A 27191-nucleotide genomic window follows, 5' to 3' on the forward strand; every position below is an offset into this window, starting at 1 on the left:
AAGAAAGAAACAACATTGCACTTGGCTCCTACGTCTTGCAATTGGTTCTTATTTTTGAAAGAGACCAAAGGTAGATAGCTTGACACTATTTTGCGCTTTCGGTTAATTTACGCTAGAGTTATGGGTTCCTTATAACAATTATGAGAACATTTCGGTTCTTCATAACTATTTCAAGAACCGGAACTGATATCATAAGTATTTTCAACCCCTGAATATAATGCACCGCACTTGGCAAAATATCTTATCACACTTGAATCACACAATTCTCTCTGGTGGTATAATTAAACTGTTATATAAGGCTATCAGTTTGATATGCATACATAAGTTAATCGAATCGAGAGCGTGTATATGTCAGTCGTTCATTCATTATTCAAAAGCATTGTACCTGATTAATTGAATAACGAAAATGTGACAGGGTAATCTCATATATGTCAATTAATTCTTTCATTTCACTTGTAAAGTCACATTTTTACATAATATTTGATCACTTTGGAATAACATGTACTACGTTAACGATCTTCACTATAGAAGGATATGCTAATAAATCAAGTGAATCGAATCATTTGATTTCAATCTACATCCCTCTAGCAATCAAATATTATAAATCAGCTAAAAAGTAAAGACATTAGAAATTGGAGATAACGTCTGATGTCCATCAAATATTTTTCCTCGTAATAAGAAGGTATTACGAATAATCTGTGACAGGGAAAAGTCACATAAGTATGATCCTAAAAGAAGTAAAAAAGAAGTAAGATTGAAACGTTCCTTACAAACAAAATTAAAAAGAATGCACTGGAGATTTCAAACAAACTAAACGTGATTTAAACTTAATAAATTTAATTTCTTCCGTATAAAAAATTGTTGCTAATAATTTCTCCAAAAACAGTACCAAACATTGATAACATATCGTCTCAAATTAAGAAATTGAACAAACAGTTCTAATCAACTGTGGAATCAAAACGGGAACGCTGGAAAAATCCTGAACAACGAATCCAAAATTTTTGTCTTACAAAAAACTTTTGTCCCAAAACTGGCCCAAACTTACACAAACACGACACCGGTCGGGAACCATCACTCGGCAAATTCACGCGTCCGTGACATCGGCCGGCAGCGCACTGGATCATCATCTTATGAATGATTCAATGCGCTGGCCCCCGGGGGAATCCAGGGGACGACAGGAACGATGACGGCCGGGTCATTGTGCGATGAATAAGACAGACGGTCGACAAAAATCCGGCGTTTCTCTGACGCGGGCGCGGTGCACAGAGTGACAGCAACAGTTTTCCTTGGTAATCTGTCACGAGGCGTGCCCTCGCTAGGCCTCGCTGGATTTCTGCGGACCCCGTCAGATGGCGACTTTCGTTTCGCAGAGTGTGACTGATGGAGAACGGATGTGCAATAGTTCTGCGCGTTCCTCCCGTGCAGTCGATCCGGGCGCTCGTAACCTGTCGCGAACAAGCCTTGCCGACCTTTGACACTCCACTTTCCATGAACTTTCGTGGCCCGACCAGTGTTGAAGAGCTAGCGACAGCTCCCGGCGACGACCGTCTCCTGGACCACTCACATCCCACCTGTAAGTGACAGTGTTTCGAAAACCGGCTTCCGGTTTGCGCCGCTTCCGCCGCTTTGAATTCTACGCGCACCCCACTTTCAATTTTTGGTTCTTGCGGAACTGTTCCGTCACTTCTTTACATTTTGGAAAGGTAGATTTGTTGTTAATTTTGTCGTTGTTGCAAGTACATTTGTCCGGATCTCTGTCGATCTTTGGAAATTATTTTTAGCCATTTGGATGTAGCAGAAATAGGTTTGATTGCATGCATTTATGACTGAGATGAATAGAGGAAATGCAAAACTGTGATGACATGATCGTGATCGTACTAATTTCGATTTAGGATGGACTCATTTTTGTTTTTTGTAATTGGTACATTCTTTTCTCCACTGTCTGTTTGCGATAATACCAAAAATTTTCTACAGTGTTCCGTAAGTGTTCCGTTAGACTTCATGATCCTAGTTCATGACTTTTATGCCCCATATTTACATTAATTAATGATTGTTTAAAAATGTAGAAATCTGTTACAGTTTTATTGTCAGCGAGAACAGCAACATACTTTGGAGATTAATAGAAAGTGACGAAATTATTTACTAAGGCTTAAAAATCATATTTTTCGCTGATTTTGCTTATCCTCTACGAGAGAATAGAAAGAGTGACAGCTATCATAATTTTATCTTTTCGTTTTATCTCAACGTGGCATTATGAAATTGATGAAAATGGATAACATGGATTTTTATTTTTATTCAAATTGAACACTTAAATGACCCATCAGGAATTGTACATTTGTTCATTTCATTAATTAATTTAGCTTCTGAATGTCAGACATTTTTGCAGAAATACATGATGATGTTGATCGAAGAAGCAATACCGATTTTGACAGTGCATTCGTAACGTTTCGAAATCATATTCTCTGACCTAATATTTTCACCTAATATTTTCAGTGATTTTTTTATTCCTTGAATCAGTGGCCAACTTCGGGGTCAGAGTAGATCCACATCTAGTCATCCAAGGATTAATTAGATATATAATGATAGTGCCTTCTATCGAGTTTTTAATGAATATTGCCTGCATCTCGTGTAAAAGTGTCAGCAAAGTGTCGCGTAACAGCCGGCTCGTTTTACGAAATTCCACACACCAGGCATAAATTAATGAAGACGCAGGCCGATTAGCAATCAGCTGTTTGTAATGATCATCGCGGTTTTATTGTTCGATCGACGACGCGAGAGTGCTACGCCGTGTCGGAACAAATACGCGATTTCCTGTAACGTTGCCGAGTAATCAATAGACATCATATGGCGAATTTGCATGTAGGATACCTTTTGTGAAATATATGATGTACGCAATAATGCGGAGAAATGTATGCAATTACATCAGAAACGTACCTACGCAATAAGATTCGCTATTGTTCGACGGTTCGCTTGTAGGAAATAGATAAACTTGTTGAAATGCCAGCTCGCTATTTCACGCTTCAATAGCTGCTGAAAAATGTAACCTAATTGTCTCTTGCTTCTTTTGGTTCATGCTTTCTCCTTGCCTTTATTAGCGGTAAAATCCATTGAAGCACGAAGTATACTCGCTTCCATAAAATATGTATAATCTGCAAGAAAGTTCTGTAAATTCCTTGGTAGCAGAGATACTGAAAAAGGCAAACTCCATTAAACACTGTTAACCTTATTGCGACTTCAAAGATTCTTCACTGAGAAAATTTTAAATAGATCAATTTATATATATCTAAGGATATGCTTGTGTTAACTTTATAATATTTTTTATGTCTTCTCGTGTGAGAGTTTCTAGTACAAAGATTTCATTAACTTCCTTGTTACGCCACGCATCCACTAAAATCTTTCATAAAAGTAGTCTAGTTTTCTTCAAACAACCCATCGTAAACCATTACATAATTGTTACACACACTGCAACCAAAGTGTGAGATCGCAATAAACGCTCTCTTCCAACCTTTGCAGCAACTTCTTCCAGTTACTTTGATTGGCAGCATCTAATAATAACTCGCATGGGACTTTCCTTAATGCCCAAACAAATAGTAATTATTGGATCTCCAGATTAACGCGTTCTCGAGCAGGTATCACTGACTTCTGTAGCCCACGTCGTCAAGGTCGTTTGCAATTTACTCGGTGTAGTAGTGAATTCTTAACGCAAATATCAACCTCGAAGGTCCATAAAATCGAAGCAATTTAATTGATACCATTGAAACTAAGGAGCTAAAATTGTTCGTATTTCTCTGCAAGTATTCTAAAAATCTTACTAAAACTCATTTTTTTCGAATATATTATAATGATAATAAATTTGGAAACCTAGTAAAAAATTAGTGACCAACGTAGCGCTCAACGTGTTAAATAACTTATACGCGAATTATTATTGCAGACGTTATGCTATCTTAGCAACTATTTTACCACCGTTATCACAAACCATTTGGTCTGCTTCCATCATGCTTGTTCTAAAACTGAAAGCATACAGCATGTATTACTGGCAGTATTTTATCAGTTATTATCGCGAGACTTCAAATTAATCGAAAAGAACGTTTGCAAATTTCTGCTCCTCGTATTGCTAAATATATTAATAGTTTCATAACGGTGGCTTCTCAGCTTGTGAGACGAACGTGTTTCTTCGTCTTAGGAATCGTGAGAATCGTCCTTAACTATTCACGCAGCAATTTTGTCGCGTGCACCGCGGAGACCTCGTTAACCTCCACAAAACGCCTCTAAACCGACGACGAGAGGAATTAATTCGTTGCCAGCTAATGGTCTAAATCGTTACGTCAGCTCTCATAATTCCCGCGCAACAATTCGACCCGAAAACCCAGGGAAAATCGGTGAAAAGTTTGAGAGTGGTCTGCGCAAAAGGGTCCTGGAACGGTCCACGCATTCGGGTCACACAGTTTCGTACGTGGGACCGGTTGCGTAAGGCAATCGAGACCGCGTATTACATAATAATGATTATGAACGAATCTCATAATCAAGCTAATACGAATTGTTCAACGACACTGGTCTCGTTGCAGCTCTGTTTCCCATGAGAAACAATCCCGACACCGATCATGGCCAAATTATAGCGCGATCTGGTCTTCTTCGAACTGATCTCCTTATTCTGCTGCTCGCGCGCGGTCATTTTATCATCGTGCTATTAATCCTGAATAGTCATCACACACTTTGTGCTAACCCTGGGAAGCCTAAATGACACGTGAAAATCTTTGTATGCATAGTTGTGCATATATTTGACTTGCTTGATAAAATATTTAAAGTATGAAAGATGATTCTATGTTGTCACAGCTGGTATTCATATTTGGCTTTCTTGATGAAGTACCTACAGTATGGACTATGATTCTATGTAATCACAGTTTGTCAATGTATGTGGCTTCGTTGATGAAGTATTTACGGTATAGAACATGATTCTATGTAGTCACAGTTTGTTCGCACGTAGACCTCACTATTGTGTAGTCATGGTTATCTTCATATCGCTGGAACTTTCATCGCTTTTTACTTTAAAAATCAAGTATCGAGAGTCAGAGGAAAAATAAATTTCTAATAATAATTTTAACACTTTCGATAGATTGCACTTTCTGCATTTACAGTAATGCAGCAAATGTTTACTGCAGTAGTCTTTTAAATATCTTTCATAATTGAACAAGTTATCTTGAGTGACACAGTTCATTATCTTTTGAAATGATTGTGTCGTTTGTCAGAAAATAGGCGATGTGAATCATCAAACGTGTTATGGTAAATAGTTGAATAGCGTCTTATTCTAGATAACAATGACAATGCATTTCTATGTAGATTTTGTGAAGCATAACGATGACCGAATTAGAACGATCTATTAGGTCAACACAGAAATGCTTATGTTTTAAATTTTAAGCCCAAGTCTATCATCAAAATAAGCTTACGTTAATATCATTCAACAGTTTTACATTTTCCTCTCTAGGCAAATCTTGAATTTCTTAATACGTTTTAAAAAAGTCTCCGTCTGTTTCTATTCAATTTAACTCAATAAACGAGTTAAAGCAGCAAAGATTGTCATGAACATTCGTGTTGTAGATTAAAATGATCATTCTTGGAATGAGAGAACCATCTTTGAGCGATTCTTATATTAATCTTTAAATCTGTTACACTAAAACAGAAGAATATGTTGATTACCTTTAATCTTTCTAATTTGACACTGTAGAGTTTTTCACTTGAAACAAACGAAAATATTATAACGAATATTAAACAATTCAAGATGAGATTGAAGAAGAAAGAGTAACACTAGAATTATCAAACCAGTTAAAACGTTTCAACGAACAATTTTCTGACAAACTTTTTTATTCAAGCATATATTACATTAAAAATCATACGGAGTTTAACTATTGCGTCGCGTTCGAGAAGTAGTTTCAATTTTCAAATCAATTTCGTTCTTGTACTTCATCAATAAAAAAAAAACAGGACCTCTACAAGCATAAGATTTCAAAGTTACCAGAAAAATATCAAAGTTTTCTTTTTGACCCTAAATAAATCGAATCTTATTATGGTTATAAAACAATAGACATTAATCGCGTTAAAATGACACATGCATAAAAATGACACATCCTAAAACTTACGCAACCACATAAGTGGCCGTTATTTATCAACAAATGGTTGTACGAGCGAGTTGTTCGAAGAAATCTGAAAACCACTTTGGTGGACGCAAGCGGTCGCAAACAAATAACGATTTAACCGACCGTTATTTTCGACTCTAAACCGCGGAGTGAACTCATTTCGAAAGTGTCGTTGTTTACACGTGTTAGTGGCCCCGGCGTTCGGGAGCAAGTGTTTTAATGATCGTCGATTGGAACAGGTTTCTGGATCAAGGACCGTAATCCTCCCCTCGCTCGGGGATTAGGAAAGTTAATTAAATGTCGCAGCGGACCGCTGCGATAATCCGCGGCGCGATCGCGACGCCGAGGAAATCGATCGTGCGAACCGGCCGAACGCCGATTTCTCTTCCCATGCAGCCTCTTCGGGGAACAATTGTCCGCAGAATTTTTCTGCTGATACCGGCCGCTATCTGACGCTTTCTTTCGTGCTCGTGGGAAATTCCTTTCTCTCGAAATTGTCGAAACTCACCACCCGAGGCGAGAGAAACCATTTTCTGTTCGCGCGAGACTTTGTCGTAGAAAGTACCTACCCGATGCTTGGATACCGATTTTTGTTGGATCGATCGTTTTTCTTTCAGACATTGTTTATGCGAATCGAATTTGCAATGGCCGAAGAAATTTTGGTTGCGAGAAATCCATTTGATGCATTAGTCTGAAGCAGCTTGTTCAAGTCTGCGATGGTTGAATTTGATTCCGATGTTCACCCCTTGACTGCAGATTTTAATTTCTCCAAATGTCTCGAAAGGTGTGGAGATTTTACAAGAATGGTTATGATATTTTCGATTTATACAAATTATTAATAGGTGATGTAGACAGTTTTTTATTTTACATAACGATTCGCAGTCTATTTACGGTGTAAGTTCAAACCACTGGTGTAAATTTTTGAACTTTTATATAATACTTAAGCTGTTGCTCTATATAAGCTGTCTTTTAGATAATAATTTTTTGATTAATTCTTTGAGGCTGAATACTGTCGGATAGTATATGGTTGTTGTTTTCTTGAACGCTTGGGTTTTCTATGTAAAATAGGAAACTCCTCACACTACTAGTCGATAATGTAAATTCACTCCGTGAATTGGTAGAAATAGAGACACGCTTGTTAACTTCTTAAGTGGCGAGAGCGGATATATCCGCTGTTGTGGACAATTGTTTCATTCAGTAAATTTCTTACCTAAAAAAATATAGCAAACGTCAACTACGGATTTCTATATATAGTTTCGAATATGATTGAATATGTACAGTATTCTACAGAAGTATTCAACCTTTCATACTTTTCATATTCTATCTTCCAAGCAATCTACATTTAGTGCGTTTAGAAACGTGACAATAAAATAATTATATAAATTTTAAGTATACTGGCAAACACATGCATTTCTCCTTGGTTCATAAAACTTACGAAGTATAAATAAAATATTGAAAATCCAGAGAGGAAAGATTGTCAAGAATCAGTAAATGATTCGGAACTCCTCTTTGACATATACAGTGGTCCACAAAAGTGTTCGTACACCTTTTAAAAAGCAATAACTATTATAAAACTGAACTAAATGATTCGCATCTTATTTAGATGAAATAATTTTTTTTTATTTTTGCTATTACTTGGAATGACAAAAAATAAATATCTCTCGTTTTTTAACTTGTTTATCTGAGCCTATAACGAAAATTTAAAAAATGCCTTTCTTAGATCTCTGCAACTTATATGAATGTTGAAAATTTTATCGAAATCGGTTCACGTTGCTATGAGTTACACCAAATTAAAGATCGGAAAATTCGCAATTTCATCATGATTTTGACCAAAAACTGTAAGAAATCTGCAGTGTTTAAAATCCTTCAACGCGTGTATCTCAACTCTCGATTAATCAATTTCCATCAAGTACTCATGTAAGTTACCAAGATCTACAAAAGGCATTTTTTAAATTGTCATTATGGGCTCAGATAAAAAAGTTAAAAGACGGGAGGTTTTAGTTTTTTCTTTGCATTCCAAGTAATAGCAAAATAAAAAAAGTGTTTCTTAGCCATCGTCTAATAGACTTGTTCCTCTGTAATTTAAAAAAAAATCAAGTCATTTTGTTCAATTTTCAAAAATCTTATTACGTTTTAAAAGGTGTATGAACACTTTTGTGGGCCACTGTACATATGAGTGGGTTAGAATGATAATGGCGTAAGTCAGTCTCCTCATTGCGGGAAACAATGAGTGTTATTGTTTACTAATCAAATTTATTGTTGAGATGATTTAGAGTTAAGTTAATTCATAGTAACTTTGTAATTTATTTCCCTTGCCTTTTTAATATTTTGGCGTGTGTAGATCACATATTAAGACATAAGTAAAAATATTCAAAAATGTGACTTATGCCACTATGATTCTAACCCACTCGTATATAGGTCAGCGAGACTCTTGACAATGAAATAATGAAGGCAATCGCAAAGAAAATCGTGAGTGAATGGGATGGCGGTGAAAAATCTGTAGATCAGTCATAATCCCATAAACGGGAGCCGAGTCACGTGCATTGCGACACATGATCCGTACGGCACCAAAGTGCGCCCTTTGTTCGATCCTCAGTCCCATCCATACGAGTGCAATATAAATACAAGTACACGCGGCCGCATATCGTTTCACGATTAACGAGCGCATTGTAATAAATTAGGAATTATGACGCTGGGCTCCCTCTCTGCCCTCAGATCCTTTTCACAATTGACGCGTCGCGTTTTCCTACGGCGATCCCCTTGCCACGGACAATTCGATGATTACGCTTCGTGATGGATAATTGTGTTCGAAGGATCCTAAGCTAGCCAAGTTCCACCGGTCATTTTCTTTTACCAATTCATCCTTAAACAACTGAAATCGTCGAGACGATCTCAGCTAATCCGAGAATGTCTATTAACTGTCGGAGATTCACGGACACCAGTTACTCTCAATCGTGAAACAATAGCGAAGATGATTAACTACAGTTGCGAAATCTGGGTAACGTTTATTGACATGTTTACCCACGCTATCGGTTCTCTTATGTATTATGCAACGGGGCATTGTGTAGGCCGCGCTTTAACGAGCGTCTGCACTGTATCGGGAAAAGTCTCTGCGTCGTTTAATTGGGCTTTCTTTGTCCGATTGTCTTGAGGTGTTAATTAGTTTCGCTAGCCTAGTTCGCGGTGGAATGAATACCAGGTTTTTCTATTGTGACTGGCGAGATTGCTGGAGAATCTTATTGTCGTTTCTATTGGTTTTGGCCGTGTAATTAATTAGGTGAAGCGAAGAAAATATTTCATTAGCAGACTGCGGGTCTTTATGCAAAATAAAAATTGTGGAAATGAACTGTAAGGAACGTAAATTAGATGAAGATATCTTTTCTCTTTTGGTGATCGTAATAGGTAGAAAATAATATAATACTATCCATAAATCTATGTAATGTCTTTACTGTTTCTTATTTGGCCGATTCATTTTTCCCCATAAATCCATAAAAGACGCAGTCTATTCGTTAGACACAACGCCTAGTCGTTTGGGTTATTATCGATTTTATCGCATATTTCTAATTCCATGTGCAAATCTAAACACATCGAATCAAAGGTTCCCGACCGAGAGGACTGAGTTCGTTGCTCATCAAACAATAAGTGTTCAAATATTAGGTGTACAAACAAATTCTACAACAAGTGTGCTTGCATTTGTGATATGGAAAAGCAATTATGCTTAATAAAGATTGTCTTATATTCTGTTTGAATATACTAGAATTCACACAATACGAATACATACTTCTTAGTGAAAGGCGATAATGAATCAAGAATGAAATCTTTACAAAAATAATAATCGATAGATACGATATTCTAGATTACAAACTTACGTTTCTGAACTGAATTTGATAATTAAATTGCATGCACAGAATAAATACCATTATTAAGATATGCCTAATTAACCGACTTCCAAAAAATCACAAGAGCTATAAATAAACCGCGAAAACTATAGATAAATCGCGAAGTTCAAAACCAAATTGCCATTTAACGTTTTATCCACCGGAAGCCTATTAATAGGATTTTCAATCATTGCACTATGTTAAGAGAAAGCCTAAAATTAATTTACTCTACGATAATTATAGAAACTAATAAACCACAATTTACAGTTAAGAACTTTTTAATGAATTGTTCAGTAGGTACAGTAATTTCATTCGTGAACGATCAAGTGATCTTCAGTAATAACTATTAATTATTATTAACTATTATTAACTATTTATTAGTTTGTGTTACTGAAGATCACTTGTTCATTAAAAAGTTCTTAACTGTAAATCGTGGTCTCTCAAAAATTATGGTATCATCGCTGCTAGATAATGCGTTAAATGGATCTCGCATCGCCGTTCGATGTCTAAGGTAGATCGATAGATTTTTCGACGCGGGTGGCGATAGCTCATCATGATAATTAGCCTGAAAAGCGGCCCAGCACACGATCGAGCTGAAAACAGTGTCTTGCACGGTGTGCTGACCATTCCTTTCCTCGGTTACGTCACGTGGGAAGTTAGGCGCGTAGGACGCGTTAATGCCGTCGATGGCACGTATTATGAAGTACCACACCGTGGCCGCCGCGCCGAGGCGACGAGCGGGGAGATCATAGATGATCGCAAATTGTCCGCAATTGGCAGGAAGTCGTGGCAAGGGGGACCGTTTCTACGCCCCCTCGCACTCTCTTCGCCGTTCATTAGCCGCCGCGTTTGCGGTTCCATTTCGCTCGCCTACCGAATTGATTTCAAGTACGATTAACCCTGCTACGCGAATCCCTGGCGAGGATTTTGCGCGGACGCTGGCCACCTGTGCCGGAATCTTGACCGGATCAGCTGAAGACACTTCCTCTATCTTCGTCCGTCGAGGGTGATCTACGACTGTTTATTCTTTGTGGCTTTAACAGGATTAATTCGCGAAAACAAGCTGGATGAACTGGAAATGGGATTTAGGGGGTGCATTTCTTTTTCGTGAAAGATATTGGCATTTTTGTAAAATGGAACGGTATAAGTAAAGAATTTGACACTTTTTATTGACAATAAATCGATTTGTCTATAAGTGCAACTTTTGTGGGCCACGAAAGTGTTCGCTTACCTTTTAAAACGCAATCACTTTTTGAGAACTGAACTAAATGACTTGCATTTTTTTTTAGATGACAGAGGGACTAGTCTATTAGACGATGACTGAAATGCTTTTTTTTTAAATCTTGCTATTACTTGGATTCGTAAATCTTTTTATCTGAGGCTATAACGGAGATTTAAAAAAATGTAACTTATATGCATGTTGAAAATTTGATCAAAATCGGTTCACGTTGTTACGAGTTACAGCAAATTAAAGCAAAAATCGCAGTTTTATCACAATTTTGACCCAAAACTGTAAGAAATCTGCAGTTTTTAAAATCCTTCAATGCCTGTATCTCGGCTCTGGTTTAACCGATTTCAATCAAATGTTCAGCACGCATATAAGTTAGCGAGATCTGTAAAAGGCATTTTTTAAATTATCGTTATAGGCTCAGATAAAAAAGTTAAAAATAAGGGTTTTTAATTTTATCTTCTTATTCCAAGTAATGGCAAAATTTAAAAAAAAAGCTTTTCAGCTATCGTCTAATAGACTCGTCTCTCTGTCATCTAAAAAAATGGAAATCATTTAGTTTAGTTCTCAAAAAGTTATTGCGTTTTAAAAAGTAAGCGAATACTTTTGTCGCCCAATCAAAAATTCTAAATCTCATTCTATTTTATAGATGTTGAAAACTATATTATTTCTAATTTAATTTCTTCTCTGGATCCAATATGGTTTTCTTACTGTTTATGATAATAAGATATCATATCAAGAATTAATTCATTACTTATAAATTACATTCTAATCTGGATTATTTCATGTGGAAAACATTTAATGTTCGTGCTGAGCTGGAAATTATTCGTTATAATTAGTAGCGTAGATGTCAGGGTTGGTAAATAAGTTTTTAAATATTTTTAAATTGTATACTCAAGACTTCTTAGTTACCTGTATTAGTCTTTCTGGAAGTAATTCAGTATTAATGTAGAGGTAAGTATCATTAGTATTAATATACTTAATGAATAGATTGGAAAAGTATTACTGCAATATATTTATAAATAATGGTAAAAATTTAATATATAATTCTACGCTAAAATAAGAAGGAATCTCGTTATTCCATCACCGGTAATGGTCAATAAAGATAGATACATCAGTTCGTAGATCAGTAGTTCTTTTGTTCTTTACATATTTTCGCTTCGCAAATTCCAATCAAAATTCACATTCATTAAAATTCACTGCAATCGACGCTTACAGCAATTCCTCGCCAACTTCGCTTTTAATTAGAAACAAAAGTATAAGTGTAATGGCATTACGTACCAAAGGTTGGATATACGTATGTGTATTAATCAGCACGTGACATATACAAATCAGATCTGATAAATGCGTACAAATGGACTAGAAATAAAGATGAACAGCTTATGAAGAGAAAACGAATTCAACAATCTATTCCTGGAAGAAAGTGAAAGAGAAAACGAAATAACCTATGAAGGCCACAGGCAGGATAAGTCGACAAAGTTCCTCACGGTAATTCAAGATTTAATTGTCTCGTGAAATCGTGGATTCGGCGCGGTAGTCTCACGTAAGAAAAGGTTAAAGACCTGCTGCAGTTCTCTGGCGGTTATCATAGTCGTTGGATGCGTTAACTGATTTATCCGAAGATTGAACAGTTTCTGTAGTCCACGAGCTCAATCTCGATACGCTGGAAATTGTATCTCGTACTGTGATAAGGCGAATCAATATTATCTAATCCTGATTAATCGAGACACTCCGGCTAGTTGACTTTGGAAACCACCAGACTTTAGAGACCACAATTGATAACAATGAAATATGTAAAAAAATTAGGATTATTAATTAGCTTATACTAGCCTTCTTAAAACGCAGAATTATAAAGGAAATTTTGTTTTTGTATGACCTTTCTGGAGGTAAATAATCACGTTTGCATTTGATGTAATTAATTGCGATTTAGTTGTGCTGCGATTGGTGCTTCGCAGCACGACTAAATCTGCATTTTTTAGTGTAAAGAATATCTTGTAAAAATTATTCGTTTGTTTTGTTTCTATCTTCTAATTTAAAAGTAAAACTAAGTTGTGGATTTATTTAATTTGTACACATACTTGAGACGAAGAGATTTCCACACTGCTAATTGGACTAATTAAATATCGTCTCACAAAAGTTCCACAAAATCGATTTTTTCTATAAATATAAATCTTAGACTGTGAATTCTATGCATTTATGAGAAAGATTGCAACGTCAATTACAAAGTAGCAACATCAGAAAAAACACAACGATATGAAACAATGCCATACAAAAATATAAAACAATACAATATAAAAATATAATTAAAATACGATACAGAAATGTAAAACATGTTGTTTTCGTATAATTAAAAAGATCAAGAACAAAAGTTAATTTTTGCTCAACATAAAATAAAAAAATCTTTTGTCATGCATTTTTATACTTGCGCGAAGATCCGTAGACTTATACTAATTCAAGGATCAAACATTTGCCAGAGAATGTAATTCTCTAATTTCGAATTTGTCCCACAGCTATTGCAGGAGAGACTATACTAAATTGTACTCCATAAGTTCCACGTGACAGCGTTAAGAATAGCACCAGCTGGAAGTTTCAGGGAAACCGCGGCGTGTCTTTTAGAATTGTGAAGATCCGCCATGGAATCCATGGTGCACGGTCATGGTATCGGCAACGGGGATCTCTGTAAACATTGTCGGCGTGTTCGGCACACTTTTTTCATGCATTAAACATCGCAGGGTTCGCGCACGTGTAAATAATGGATCTAGAGGCGCGCGCGTTGATCCGCTGAATAAAAGATCCCCGCCGCGATTTTACTCTCTGCGCGCTATAGATCGTTCTCATTAGGGCTCTGGTCACCGTCTTGCAGATCACACTCGCTGCTACATCGTGCGAGGATCCAGTGTAATTAGGATCAACGATTTCACTGGATTGTCAACGGTCCTCTGAGAACTTCTAACGACTATCGTGCTCTCTAATCTCGAGAATGAATGTTGATTTATCGCGCGTAAACCGAACAAATTTATGCGAGTTGTACATTTTGTTGGGCGCAGATGTCATCGTTAAGGCCTTTTAATGCTGGTCTGTATGAAAAAATGTATGAAAAAAATTGAATAGCAAAGGTCCATTAAGTAACTTTTTCTTTCTTTCTTTCTTTCTTTCTTTCTGTCTTTCTTTCTTTCTTTCTGTCTTTCTTTCTTTCTTTCTGTCTTTCTTTCTTTCTTTCTTTCTGTCTTTCTTTCTTTCTTTCTTTCTTTCTTTCTTTCTTTCTTTCTTTCTTTCTTTCTTTCTTTCTGTCTGTCTTTCTTTCTTTCTTTATATATCTTCTTATATCTTCTGTTTTAGTGTAGACTATGCAACAAAGGGTTTTTTCTGTTGACATAACTAAACTGTTATCATTGTTCATATTTATTGCCTTCAGAGTATATATGGAGAGTTCGAAGAACTATCTCTTGTTCATTGTTTTGTTATGAAATTTTTATTCTTTTGTTAGGAATAAGACTGTTGCTCTATCGAATCACACGAGAAATAAATTATTTCTTTTATTTGTTAGTTGCTCTAAGAGAACTCAAGAATGTCCAGCAGAAACAAAAGTATGTATAATGATCGTCTTCATTTTACGAATTTGCAAAGAATTGTAAATGCGCATAAAGATCTCCAGTCTAATCAACAGAAGGTCAAATTGCTAGTTGAATGTGTTCGATAGCGTCACGAGGACGACTGTCTTTGCACAGGTGAGGCTACGTCGTCGAGAGGAAGAAAGGAATGTGACATAATTGTCGTGATCAGTCGACTGTATCGATGAATTCGACGGGTTGGAAAGCTGTAATTTTCTACGGTTTTGAGATACACGGCTAATCATATAGGAACGACAGTGTACAATATTATTGAAGGGATTGAATTGAATTTTTCATATGTAAAAACATAGGGTGCTGTGGTTGCATGCTATATCAACCTTGTGAAAACTTGCGGTGGCAAAACTAAGTATTAATTCTAAATGAAAGTAAATATTAAATAGTTGAAATCAAGGATGCTCATTTTACTATTTTTATAAATTGCACTTGTACTTATTCATGTTTAACAAATGATATACTTGTTATTCCTCGACTATTCTTGTCAATGATATTGAATAATGCACATAGTGCCTTCCGCAAACATTGAAATTTATAAAAATGTCTGTAGACTCTGTTTCTACGCAAACTTAACAACTTGTTGCATAATAACCGGTCAGACTCGTGATGCAGATTTTAAATAGAATCTCTTAATAGAGTGTTTGTTCTTTCCTCTTGTGAATATCAAGTCACCGGAAAATATAACAGAACGTAAGAACGCAAACGTTCTTTGTTTTTCGAGGACTTATTACTAACAAATCAATGACTACATTCTCAGTATAAATAGAGTAAATGCAAATCAGTTTTATTAATGTTTGCATAACTACGGAAAACAATCATCACCATAAGAAATAAAACTACATCAATAATCCACCTATCAAAACTAATTAATCAAACAACAAAAGAAATCATATGACAATTGTTTAATCCTTTGACTATCACGTCAACAACCTCAAAAATTTCATAGAATTAAAGCATATTTTTTTTATTTATTGTTATTTGTTTACTAAAGGGTTTATCGCCCTTTGTGTACATTAACAATAATAGTACAGTGATATATTATATAAGAATAATTCTAATTTTATAGATCAAAATAAGATGTACATTTATATAGTATTATTTCGCAGTCGGTGTTTGAAAAAATTACAACGAATCAAACAAAAAATCGGCATGTTGGGGAAAGCAGCTAGAGCCTGTGGTAATACGGTTGATCGGATTATCCATAATTAGTTCTGTATTCGGCTAGATGAAAATAAAATATCACAACCTGAGTTCACGAAAAGGTGCAAAAAATTTATTTGCTCAAGAAGATAGGTGCAGTCAATACGATCGTTAATAATTTCTCAAAGCACATACAAATAACCGTGATCATTAAATATCATTTAATCAAATTAAAATTGAAAATTTCCGTTATACGGCATCAATTACATTTTAAATATTCTTACGTTTTGCGGATCCTAATAAAGTTACGAAGATGTATAGATCGACGTAAGAATTAATTTTCTATAAATTTATCGTTTCGAAAATCATTTTTATAAAATCCGATCAAATAATTCAATTTCAACCAATCTATTTCACCCATATATGGGAGCCGCGGCAGTCAAAGAATTAAAACTAGAAAACATGAGATAATGACGTAGAAGACAGAATAAAGTCCATAATCAATAGCAGCGGAAAGTTCTGAGCATCGTGCTTCAAGATTTCCAACAAGAGGATCGAGAGATCGACGCAGAGATCTCGAGTGCTTGGATGGATCAGGCTCCGGAATAAAAATACGTTTGGATCTCGAAGGAGCGGTTAGACAGTGGTCGGTCGGCAGTTAAATCGCAATCCTTCCGAGAGGAAAACACGCTAGCAGATTTCCGGCGGCCTTGAGGTCTCTCTCGTAGGAAAGTGACGATTCCAGCACCGTCAGATAGGACCCACGCGATCGCGATCACGATATCGGGATCGCGTATGAGTGAGAGAGGCCCCTCTGTCGGCTCGGGTATCCCGTTAGGGGACCTAGAAGGCCCAGATGGGGCCGAAGCCAATCGCGTCGACCCGGTTCCGAGCACACCGGAACGGATCCTCAACCGACGAGGATCGCTCGATCGGCCGATCAGTCAACCGGTACGAGCGGATCGACGAGTTCTCGCGCTCGGAGGCTCGCGTGCCGAACAATCGTGCCTCGTGCCACCTAAACACGACGATTTTGCTACCGATATGGGAGCCGCCATGCTGAAAAGCTGATGTGTAAGTTCATACAACGAAATCGGGTTCTATGTTGTTCTGTGGGAGCGTTGCTAATTGGTTGTCAATGAGGTTCGGATGACTTGGTAGCGTAATTGTGTTTGAGATCATTTCTAGGATATTTTTCTGTGATGAGTGGAAAAAGCATGATATAGATTTCCTTTATTTCTTGTTTGCAAATGGTAGTCAAATTTTGGGGGCATTTTTCTGTGGTGACATGTGTTTATTTTGACAATTTCATAAAGAAGACAAATTTTGCTGCTTCCGTGCGAAAAATTTATGAAAAATATTAATACTGTGTTTGTCTTGCATTTCTTTTGAAGAATTAACACATGTTTGTATATTCTTCCGTGATAACAGTAAAGAATATGTTTATGTTGCGTTTATCTCGACTTTGATTTATGAAATGAATGTAACTTAGTCATTTTTCTTCGACAATTGTAAAAAATATGCTTGCCTTGTTTCTCGTTCCAGAAGCTAACAGGATCTCTACTTTAAATAATATAACTGTAATAAGTAAGGTAGACAGATTTGAATAAGAAAGAAGGTGAATACATTTCATGCAGACATACGTTTATGTTAATAAACGTAAATGAACATTAATGAATGCGACTTCTCTCTGTGCACTGCGGAGTATCTGGTGCTTCTGCAATTCTAAAATCCTCTAGCTTTATTACACAAATGCAGTTTTATACAAGAACTGTTTGGGCACAATTTAACAGTCTATTCTGTGACTATTAGCGATTTTCATACATTTTGTTTTTGCATCTGGTTCTCCAATTAGATACTAAACTGCAGATCTCCAGGCAAAATAAGAATTCCCTTTAACAGTTATAAGAAACAAGTTTTCATTAATTCTTCAGAGGCTTTTCGACTTTCTGCCTGCTCATTTCTATTACATCTGCATTTATGCGACCATCAATTACGCTACAGTAATTACTAGACTTATTTATGCAAAATAAAAATTACTCGAATCATTTGTACAAAATAAGGGATCTTCATTTAACCCTCCAATATAAAAATGAAAATTACTTGGATCATTTATACATTGTGAAATACATCTTTATGTATTTCATCTTTCGATGGGATCTCTATATTTTCCTGATATCTTCACTGTTCTTTGTTTCGCTCTTCCATTTTCCTCATAAATGCATAAAATGCGCAGTCTAATAATTACACACTGTAGAGCTCCACTCAGAAAAAGTATTCTCTTTATCGATTACGAAAAACGAAGATTTAAAAATGTATTCCTGAAAAATCTTTCATAATTGCTCATGTTAGTCACATGTTAGTCACAAACAAACTCTATCTATCGATTACTTTATTCTAAATTGCACAATTACGTTTTCGTCAATTTAGTTAATAATTTTTAAAACGGAATAACTTATTTCAAATTGAATGAAATTACTTTTTTTGGAAGTGTTAGAGAGACTAGTTTACTGTGTTAAAATACATTTTTATAACTTTTTTTGTCTGTTCAAATTTTCGTAAAAATTAAAAATTAAAAATGTTAAGAAAGCGCGAGTTTTTTCATTTCTTTTCCCTTCCAACCAATTGCAATTTTTATAAAACATTTTGAAGACATGACGTAGTAAACTAGTCTCTAACATCTCCATAATTTCAAAACATTTAGTTAAGTTTTAAAAAAGTTATTCTGTTTTAGAAGTTTTTTGAATGTTAATTACTGTATTTTGACAGTTTGTAGACGAATTTCGGTATCTTCGGAAGCGATTTTTCGCCCCGGGTGGCCTGCAGCCGCAAAAATAAGTCTCACCTCCCCTGCCGCCGTTGTCGACACGTTAATATTCATCCAAGGCACCTGGGATCATAGTTATGTTTACCGTGGTTCCGTGAATCCGTAACGAGACGAAGTCGGAATGAAATAATCGCGGACTCCGTTCGCTCAAGGCAACACGCTCGAGCGGAATACGTAATCGTCGCGTGCCCGTCGGTTCCATGCCGCTTTATCTTCATCTTCTATCTCTCCTTCTTTTCTTCATCTTGCTCTTCTCCTCGTTTCGTCGGTGGTCAAGATGTTTCCTGGTAATTCGGCGCGATGCGCAGTTCGTGTGCGAAACATTTACGCGGTTTCTTTCGCCTTGACTCTGTCATTGAACCGAATCAAGATCATCTGGTGATCGAAAGCGCTCGTTAGGGGTTGATAGAGAAAGTGTAGATCTTGTGAAATCATTTCGTTAGATTGCATGTAGTTTAATGAGCTGAAGTAACTGGTAATTAATGCAGTACGGTCTATTGAAGTTTTCGTGAAACGCGGTGGAAAGTTGTTTCGTAAGCTGTGTTGCGAAAAGGGAATTATGACGTGCATTTTTGGTGGTTCCAGGAAACACTGCCAGTCCCTTTGCTGCGAGGAAAGGGCAAAGAAACGAGCCATGGGTCGCACAGGATACACGTGCATCAGGCACGTCTTCTGCTCCCTCAACGTTCTTATTTGGGTATGTGGTATTTGCCATTTTCTTTAAGAAATTTCATTCCTGTTTATTAAAAAAATTAAATTAAAATTTAATCGACGACTCTTCTGAGTTTATAATGATTTACATGATATTTTGTGGACAATGGTATTGAAGAGTTTAATCTATAATTCTAGCAAAAGTTTGGCATTATTTGAATTGTTTCGATTAAATATTTATCTAAGATAATTATTCAAATGTGTTGTTTTTAGTCGAACATTTTATTCAAATAACGATCATTCATTATTCGTCACAAATTATTCTATCCATATATTCGAACAATAATGCGAATGATTGTCAACTGTTTGTTTGACTGCAATTGCAGTCAATTATCTGAGATATCATCAGTAATCGAAATTATACAAATACCTCACGTATTCTGTATTTTATTTTGTGTTCGCAAGGATGTTTCTACGTAATATGCATTCGTTCATGTTATGCTCAAATCATTTATAAATGTTAATTTGTACTAAATTGATCAATAGAGATTAATCTTGCTTTGCACTATCAATAACATAACAATATTGTGGAAGATTACATAAATTTTTAGTCATACAAACCGGCACACATATTTAAGGATAATTAGTTCACACTTGCAAACTGCTTCTGCAGTCTTTTTAGTATACTTTAGAATCAAAATACTAGAAAACTTATGTTCACGCGCTTGTATAAATCGAGCCATAAAACATTTATTTACCAGACCTATAGTGATAATAACATATCTTTTTCATTAAAAAAAAGTGAAGAAAACAAAAGAAATAAAAGTACGACCAGAGAGAGAGTAAAATCAAAATAAGCAGCGCAGCGGCTGCTCGGCGTAGCAGCGTAAATATGGCGGCTCGGTGTAGCAGCGTAAATATGGCGCATTGGCATTCAGGCAGCATGTTAAATTGAAATACTAAACTGGACACTATATTTTCCGAAAGCAGACCTCTTGTAACCCGAAAACCTCTTAGTTAACTTTTTAACGACTGAGCTGTATGTAAAAGAAACTCGATAATTCCTATTTAATGTTGAATTACGATATTAAATCGTTATAGATTGTGAACAATCTTTAAAAAATTTGTTAACTATTGATCTTCTACTTCAATCTTCAATTTAAATTAATTAGCAGAAACTGAGTAACTCGAAAATATCTTTGTTTGAAATTACTACATTGAAACAATTTTTAAATAATAAATTACATAAAGAGAGAGTAACATAAGAACAATCTGAAATTTTGTTAATGATTCTCTCACATTTCATTTATATATTTTTGATACATATAAATGATATATGCAGTGCACACATGACGAAATTGTAAATCTTCAGGCATGTAATGTGCTTCGCTGCATTGATTCAGCGCGTTGCTATGAAATGAATTTCAAAAAACCTCCAGTATATAAAATGTTACGATAAACTTCTGTATTTAGATTTTTACGGTACGCCTTCGTTACAGTATCTTGCACATCTCTAATCAGAATAGGACCGTAAAACAACCGCATTTCCTACACGGTTTGTAAACGCGCAATGTTTCCCTAGAACCTGTCGCGATCATCGCTTATGAATAGCTACTTTTGTAAGATCATTAGCCAGTCAGTAGCGAGTTCTTTTCTCGGTCTTAGCACGCGTTCCCGTTAATACCATCATCGTCTACAAAAGCATCTTTCTAACCGGTTAAAAATACATGCTGTATTGCTGACGCTGCATTGGCGGATTGAAAACACGCGTGCTCAGAGCCTTGTAAAACAGTCACGGTCTCGAACAGTGATCGCAGATCGTCGGAACAATCGGGCTGATTTGTTTCGTCTCTTTGTTCTTCTCTCGCCCTCGCCGATCCCAATCTCGTACGGATTGGAGAACGAGAGAAGAAGATGTCGAACGATCAGGGGAGCCCACGCATGCGATTTAAATCGACCAAGCATTGTCATTCCCGGCGCATTCCGGTGCTCTCTTCTCGAATTTATTGTTCCACTTGAAATCGCTCGTCCCCGCCGCGTGGAACGCTTAAATAGGACATTGAACCGTGAGCTATGAGCTATGAAGTTACGGTACCGTCAAAGACGCGCGACTACACGCTTGGTAGTGACTTTTCCTTGTCGCGACATCAACAAGTACACCTGTCCTCGCCATCTTTCATTGCACTCTGATGAGATTTATTGATAGTTGTCTGCGCTTCGAGAACGATGACAAAGTGCTGGGACAGGTTCTTGGTGAGTGCATTGTGGATCTTTATGCTGAGAAATATTTTCTTCAGGTCAATATTAGAAAACAAATATTAACAAAGATAATACTAACTTGATTAAAAATAATGAGATCGAGCTTATTTAGATCTGTGTACACAATTAGAGATGATAAGACTGAGATTATTGAGATTTTGTGCAACTTTTATTGCTATATATGTGCTCAAACAAAGTTTATTGAATAATTTGAAAACAATTGCATAATTTCAATAGATTAAAAATAAAAAGATAGAAAATGATCATTTAATTATTTTAATCTGTGATGGCAGATTTAATGCTACGTGAACATTTTTTCTTCTTTTAATAATTTGAGTAAATCGAAAATAATATGATAATATTTATAAATAATTTTAACATTTTGCAGTTTTATATTTTACCTGTCGGGGTTTGTATTGGAATAGATTGTTCTTGCACTGTTAAAGCTTAAATACACAGATACACGTTCTCGTTTGTAGTTATGTAATTATGAAGGTTAAGTGGGTAGAAGAATAGCTCAGTCTTTTACAATGCTGTTTGACCACTCATAGCTGCAAGTTGCATTCGAAGATGACTTTGATTTGTCAGATCACTATTTACTTAAAGGGAACATAATTCTCATAGAAATGCCTCCTAGGATTTGCAGAAATTCATTCTTTCAGTATATTCTTCTTAAATTTTTCTTAGTTTAAGATCAATGTTAAATCAGAACTATATGTATATAGTGGAAAGTACAGTATGGAACAACTGAACTATTACTAATATTCTTAAGACACTATACACAGATTAATAAAGAAGGTAATTAAAATATATCTACCAAAATCCATGCGACATTGTTGCCATTTTAAGTTAAGCCTTTAATACGAAACAAAGCAATCTGAAAACCGCAACTAAAATTTAATCAATCGACTGAAAATAAATTATCGCTATCATTCGTATCACAGTTTACGGTCTTGCCTAAGTGAATAAATCCTACTCTACCATTGGAATTCTTCTCCTTTCGCCACCATTGATCAATCTTGCAGTCTTCAGCATGCCGGAAAACAAATTCTTAAATTCAGAAAAATCTCTTCACCCTCCAAACCACAAAAATGCTACACTTTAATCCCATCCCATCAATAATCTATAAAAACAGAACCACGTTCACAAGCCTATTACACTTCGCACAAAAATCCATACCACACAATAAAATAGAGCTCTGATTGTCTTCAACCTCGAATCAGCATTGCCCACTTGAAAAGGGTTATTTCAGCCGTCAGAAATGAGTCAATCAATCAAAGCTCCTATATATAATTTCCCAAATTTCTCACGAATCGCAGCACGCCCTTAATTACACGGTCGGCCAGTGGTGACCATGATCGATGGCGCTGAAATTACGCACGCAATTTCACGCGACGCGAGCCAGTCGCTAATCAGAAGCAGCGGCCGTTATCCTGTCGAGATCCTTAACGGTACTCGTTTCACGAGCCGCGTAAATCGAGCATCGCGTTCGATCAGTTGATCTCGACCGCCTCATTCAACCCGGCCGATTGTGCTCGCCGATAGAACCGGTGCACCGGCGATATTGGGTCGGTCGAGCACCGTGCTTCCAGGTGATTCCGGTGTCTGCACGTTAAATCGGGCTCGGACTAGTTCGACCGGATCGGACAAGCCGTCGTCGTTGCCACAGAGATGCTAATTTTCGCGGCGTGTCCGCGCTTGTCTAGAGCCAATATTCCGCTTGACGGCGGCCTCTCTGCGCCCAACAGTTGATTGTCCGTCTTATCTACCGGTGAATGTCCTACTCTGGTCTAGAAGTTTGCCGAAGCTAGCGTGCCGATTGCTAACCACCTGTGCATCGGTTGCTTCAGTTCTGTCGCCTTTACTAGCTAATTCTGCTGAGTGATTGAACATTTCTCGGCCGATTATTTAGTACAATTTGTATTGGAAAATGATGCAGGTGAGGAGATTGATAAAAGATGCTGCAGTGGAGCTTTGGTAGAGAATAATGTACGATTGGTGGTTTATCCAGACGTTGTGTAATGTGGATTTTATGCATTTATGAGAAAAATAAATAGGTCAAATAGAAAATTGTAAGATCATTGGAAGGATTTGAGGATATTGTTTCATTATTTTCAATTTACTATAATTATTAGGAGGAGAATGACATTTTTGTGTAACTTATGTTTCAAATTAACTTAACAGATAACTTAAACAACTTTGCAATGCACAAATTAACTTGATCGAATGTACTGTTTTCTATTAGACTGGTCAAGCAGTCTTTTCTTTAGAGTACGTTCTACTGAATTGACTAAATTGTTTCTTCCTTTATATAAGTTCTGGCAATCTGATCAAATAGTATTTCCCTTTACATATATTTTATTAAAGTGATTAGATGGTCATTTCCTTTGAATAAGTATCATTAGATTGGTAAAATATTTTTTTCCCTTAAATAGGTTCCTCCAAGTAGACAGAAGAGCATCCTTTTCTATGTATACTGACTTTATTGAATTGTTCAAATAGTGTTTTGTTTAAAATAAATTTCATTAGGTTAGCCAAATAGCACCTTTTATGAAACTGGTTTTGATGTATTACCCAAACAATCTTCTTTTTTAATTATGTTTTATTAAGTGAGCCAAGTAGTCCCTTTTTTCAAAGAATTTTCCATTTCTTCAACAAATGGATTATATTGGATCGGATAAACAGGTTGCTTTTTAAAATAAATTTTATCACGTTTGCCTTTAAACTTTTCATCACATTGACTAAGTTCGTCTTTCCTTGTAAATAAACTTCATTACATTGTCCAACCAGTCATTTCTAAAGCAACTACGCTAAAGTCTGACAACAAAAGACTTACACAGCACAATGAAATGTTAACTAACTGCCTTTTGACCAGGAAAATCCTGTTAGTTCAGAACAACAAAGCACCACGCTCATTGAATAATGCAACGAACGATATCCAAAAGAAATGCTCGACGGTTTCCGCGTGCGGTGAGAATCTCGATTATTCAGCGGCTTCGACGTGTAATCGCGGCGAAAAAGTGGGTCGGCAACGTGAGACCAGATAGCCAGGTACTGAAACGTAAAATCGAGTCAACGCGAGACCGGTGCACGTCGATTTTCAATTTACCAGACGCGAAACTAACTCTGAAGCTCGATTTACACGTTACCAGAATTTTTTCTCGCGGTCGCTGGCTATGGTTTCAGGGGAAACTCTCGTGATCAATGGGACATAGTGTCTCGGAGCGAACCTGAGACATCGGTGACAGTGAGATTAGAAGGGATATTGACCTTTGCTGTGGATCTGCGGTTTAGCAATTTGCCAGTGGTGCGAGACTGACGCAGATTGAAGCAATCATTTTGAACCGAGCCCAGAAGCCGTTTACGATTTCCATCGCTTCATTGTGCATGATTTCTGAATTCGACCTGATTTCGAGTTAAAACGTCTTTATTGCTAATATCTGGAACAGTACGCAGCTACTTGTCATATTAATTGCGAGCCTTATAGATGATTGCGAAAGTGACAGACAGTTAAGCTCAGAAAACGTGACTAAGACAGAATAATTCATTGCAATATTTCTTTAGAAACGTAAGTGGAGGAAGGAAATGAAGAATTGATATGTAGGATTGCAGTCCTTGATTTTCAAAATCACGTCAGGGTCACGAGTTGGAAATCGTTGAATTCCAACAAGTGTTGGTGCAACTAAGAAATGTCTATATTTTCTGACAAAAAGAAATTAGTGACTTGAGAAGAGAAAAAAATAATTACATAGAAAATATTTTCTGTTTTTCGATACTTTCTCTAAAATGACAGTTGAACTATGCTTGAAACGTTGCTTGTATGATTCAAAATGAAGTAGATAGTTAAGAGTTCACATTAAGATACTAAATCGAAGAGACAATGGCTCACACACACACATTGAAATTTATTAATCATCACTAGTGTGTTCCACTAGTAGGTATGAAACAACTGTTACTTATAATAAAGTTTCAAAAACTCAAGATCATATAAGGAAAATCAGCAAATAATTTATTTTAATCGTTTACATTAGGCATCTAAATTCTTAAAATTAGGCCGGAAAAGTTAAAAAATTATACATCAAATTATACATCATGTTATAATTTACTTGCATCTATACATATAATTTAATGTACAATCTATAGCAAGATCTTAAATATTCTACAAACAAGAGTAAAGAAGCAATTCACCAGATTGCATAGTTATTTTCTTCCTTCCCAGATGCAATCTCACAGACTCTCGTATACATTTCAATTAACACGGCGGTCACACATGGATGATATTTTTTACTGGTCCTCAAACTTCATTTTTATTGTGATGCATTTGAACAAACTGAATTTTTCTAGGATTTTTAGGATGCAAAAGAGTTAAAATATCAGCCGTCATGATAAATTATAACTGTCTAGTCTGAGTTTTATTAATCAAATTATTCAGATTTTGTTGAAATTTTTGGGGTTGATTTTTGCCACTTAACGTGTTAACGCTTTGACTGAAACATCAAGAACCTCAAAAGTTTCATAAAATGCGAATATATTATATTTGTTATATTTTGTATTCATGTAAGAAAAAGTGTTATGAATATTATCGTTTCTGTTCAAGATATATTTATTTATACAATAGTGTTAAATAATACATTTAAATGTCTGCGAACATAAAATATAAAATATTTATAATAGAACATTCTGTGAACATTTTTTGACTCTCCCTTAAACATGCTAGGGTTAATCAAATTAAAATTGAGATGTTAAGTTATATGACATGAATGACTTTTTCAATATCTTTACGTTTTGTGGATCATAATAACGTATTATAAATAATAACGTATTATTAATAATACGTATGCGTTATGTGACAGTCTGAAGTGTTAAACGAGGTCGCGCTCACCATCGAAAACTGCAATCATAACTACCTGCAATGTAATTCGCGAACATTTCGCAAGCCAGCAAGAAAGCAAGATGTTTACCGTGCCCTTCAACCGATTGCGCAGCCAAAAGTCAAAACTGACTCTAAATGTAGTCGATCATCGTCGACCGTCACGCTGAAACGAGCAGCATGGTCGACCGGTTCTAGGCCACGGCGCACAGTTGTCATTTTCGCCGTAACGCCAGCCACAATTCATAACTTCATATGAACTAAATTTAAATCTGTAGTCACAATTTTAAACTTTTAAAAGGATGATCCAATTGGCAACAAAATAAACATGCTTTTTAAGTTAACTGTTGTAAAAAGTAATATTTCCCTGATTTTCATTATAAATGATATTTTAACGTAAAATACGTAAATTGAAATGATAAATTTAATGCTTCGAAACTTATAGTTGTTAAGATTTTCTCATCCTTCTGATTCCTATCAAGTGTAGCATTTTAAAAAAATATGAATTCATGTATTTCGAAGGAAATCAAATTAAATCGAAAACGTTCAGGAATTTTATATTTTTGTACTAAATAACAATC

The 27191-nt window shown here is 36.0% G+C and overlaps 1 protein-coding gene across 2 annotated transcripts in view; it reads left to right on the top strand.

Annotated features, from left to right (window-relative positions):
- Window positions 1-1371: 1371 nt before the first annotated feature.
- The window catches only part of Tsp5D (Tetraspanin 5D), a 33169-nt gene continuing 7349 nt past the window's right edge, over window positions 1372-27191 (top strand). Inside the window, exons 1-2 of one of the 2 annotated variants that reach the window (XM_033481466.2) lie at window positions 1372-1573; window positions 19416-19527. In XM_033481466.2, coding sequence (XP_033337357.1) covers window positions 19465-19527 — 63 coding nt within the window. In that variant the 5' untranslated portion in view covers window positions 1372-1573; window positions 19416-19464. Of the gene's footprint in view, window positions 1574-16839; window positions 17078-19415; window positions 19528-27191 lie in introns of those variants that run through there. The other variant, XM_033481477.2, reaches the window with a different exon arrangement.

The sequence above is a fragment of the Megalopta genalis genome, chromosome 3, assembly GCF_051020955.1.
Source record: "Megalopta genalis isolate 19385.01 chromosome 3, iyMegGena1_principal, whole genome shotgun sequence".
Taxonomy (NCBI): Eukaryota; Metazoa; Arthropoda; class Insecta; order Hymenoptera; family Halictidae; genus Megalopta; species Megalopta genalis.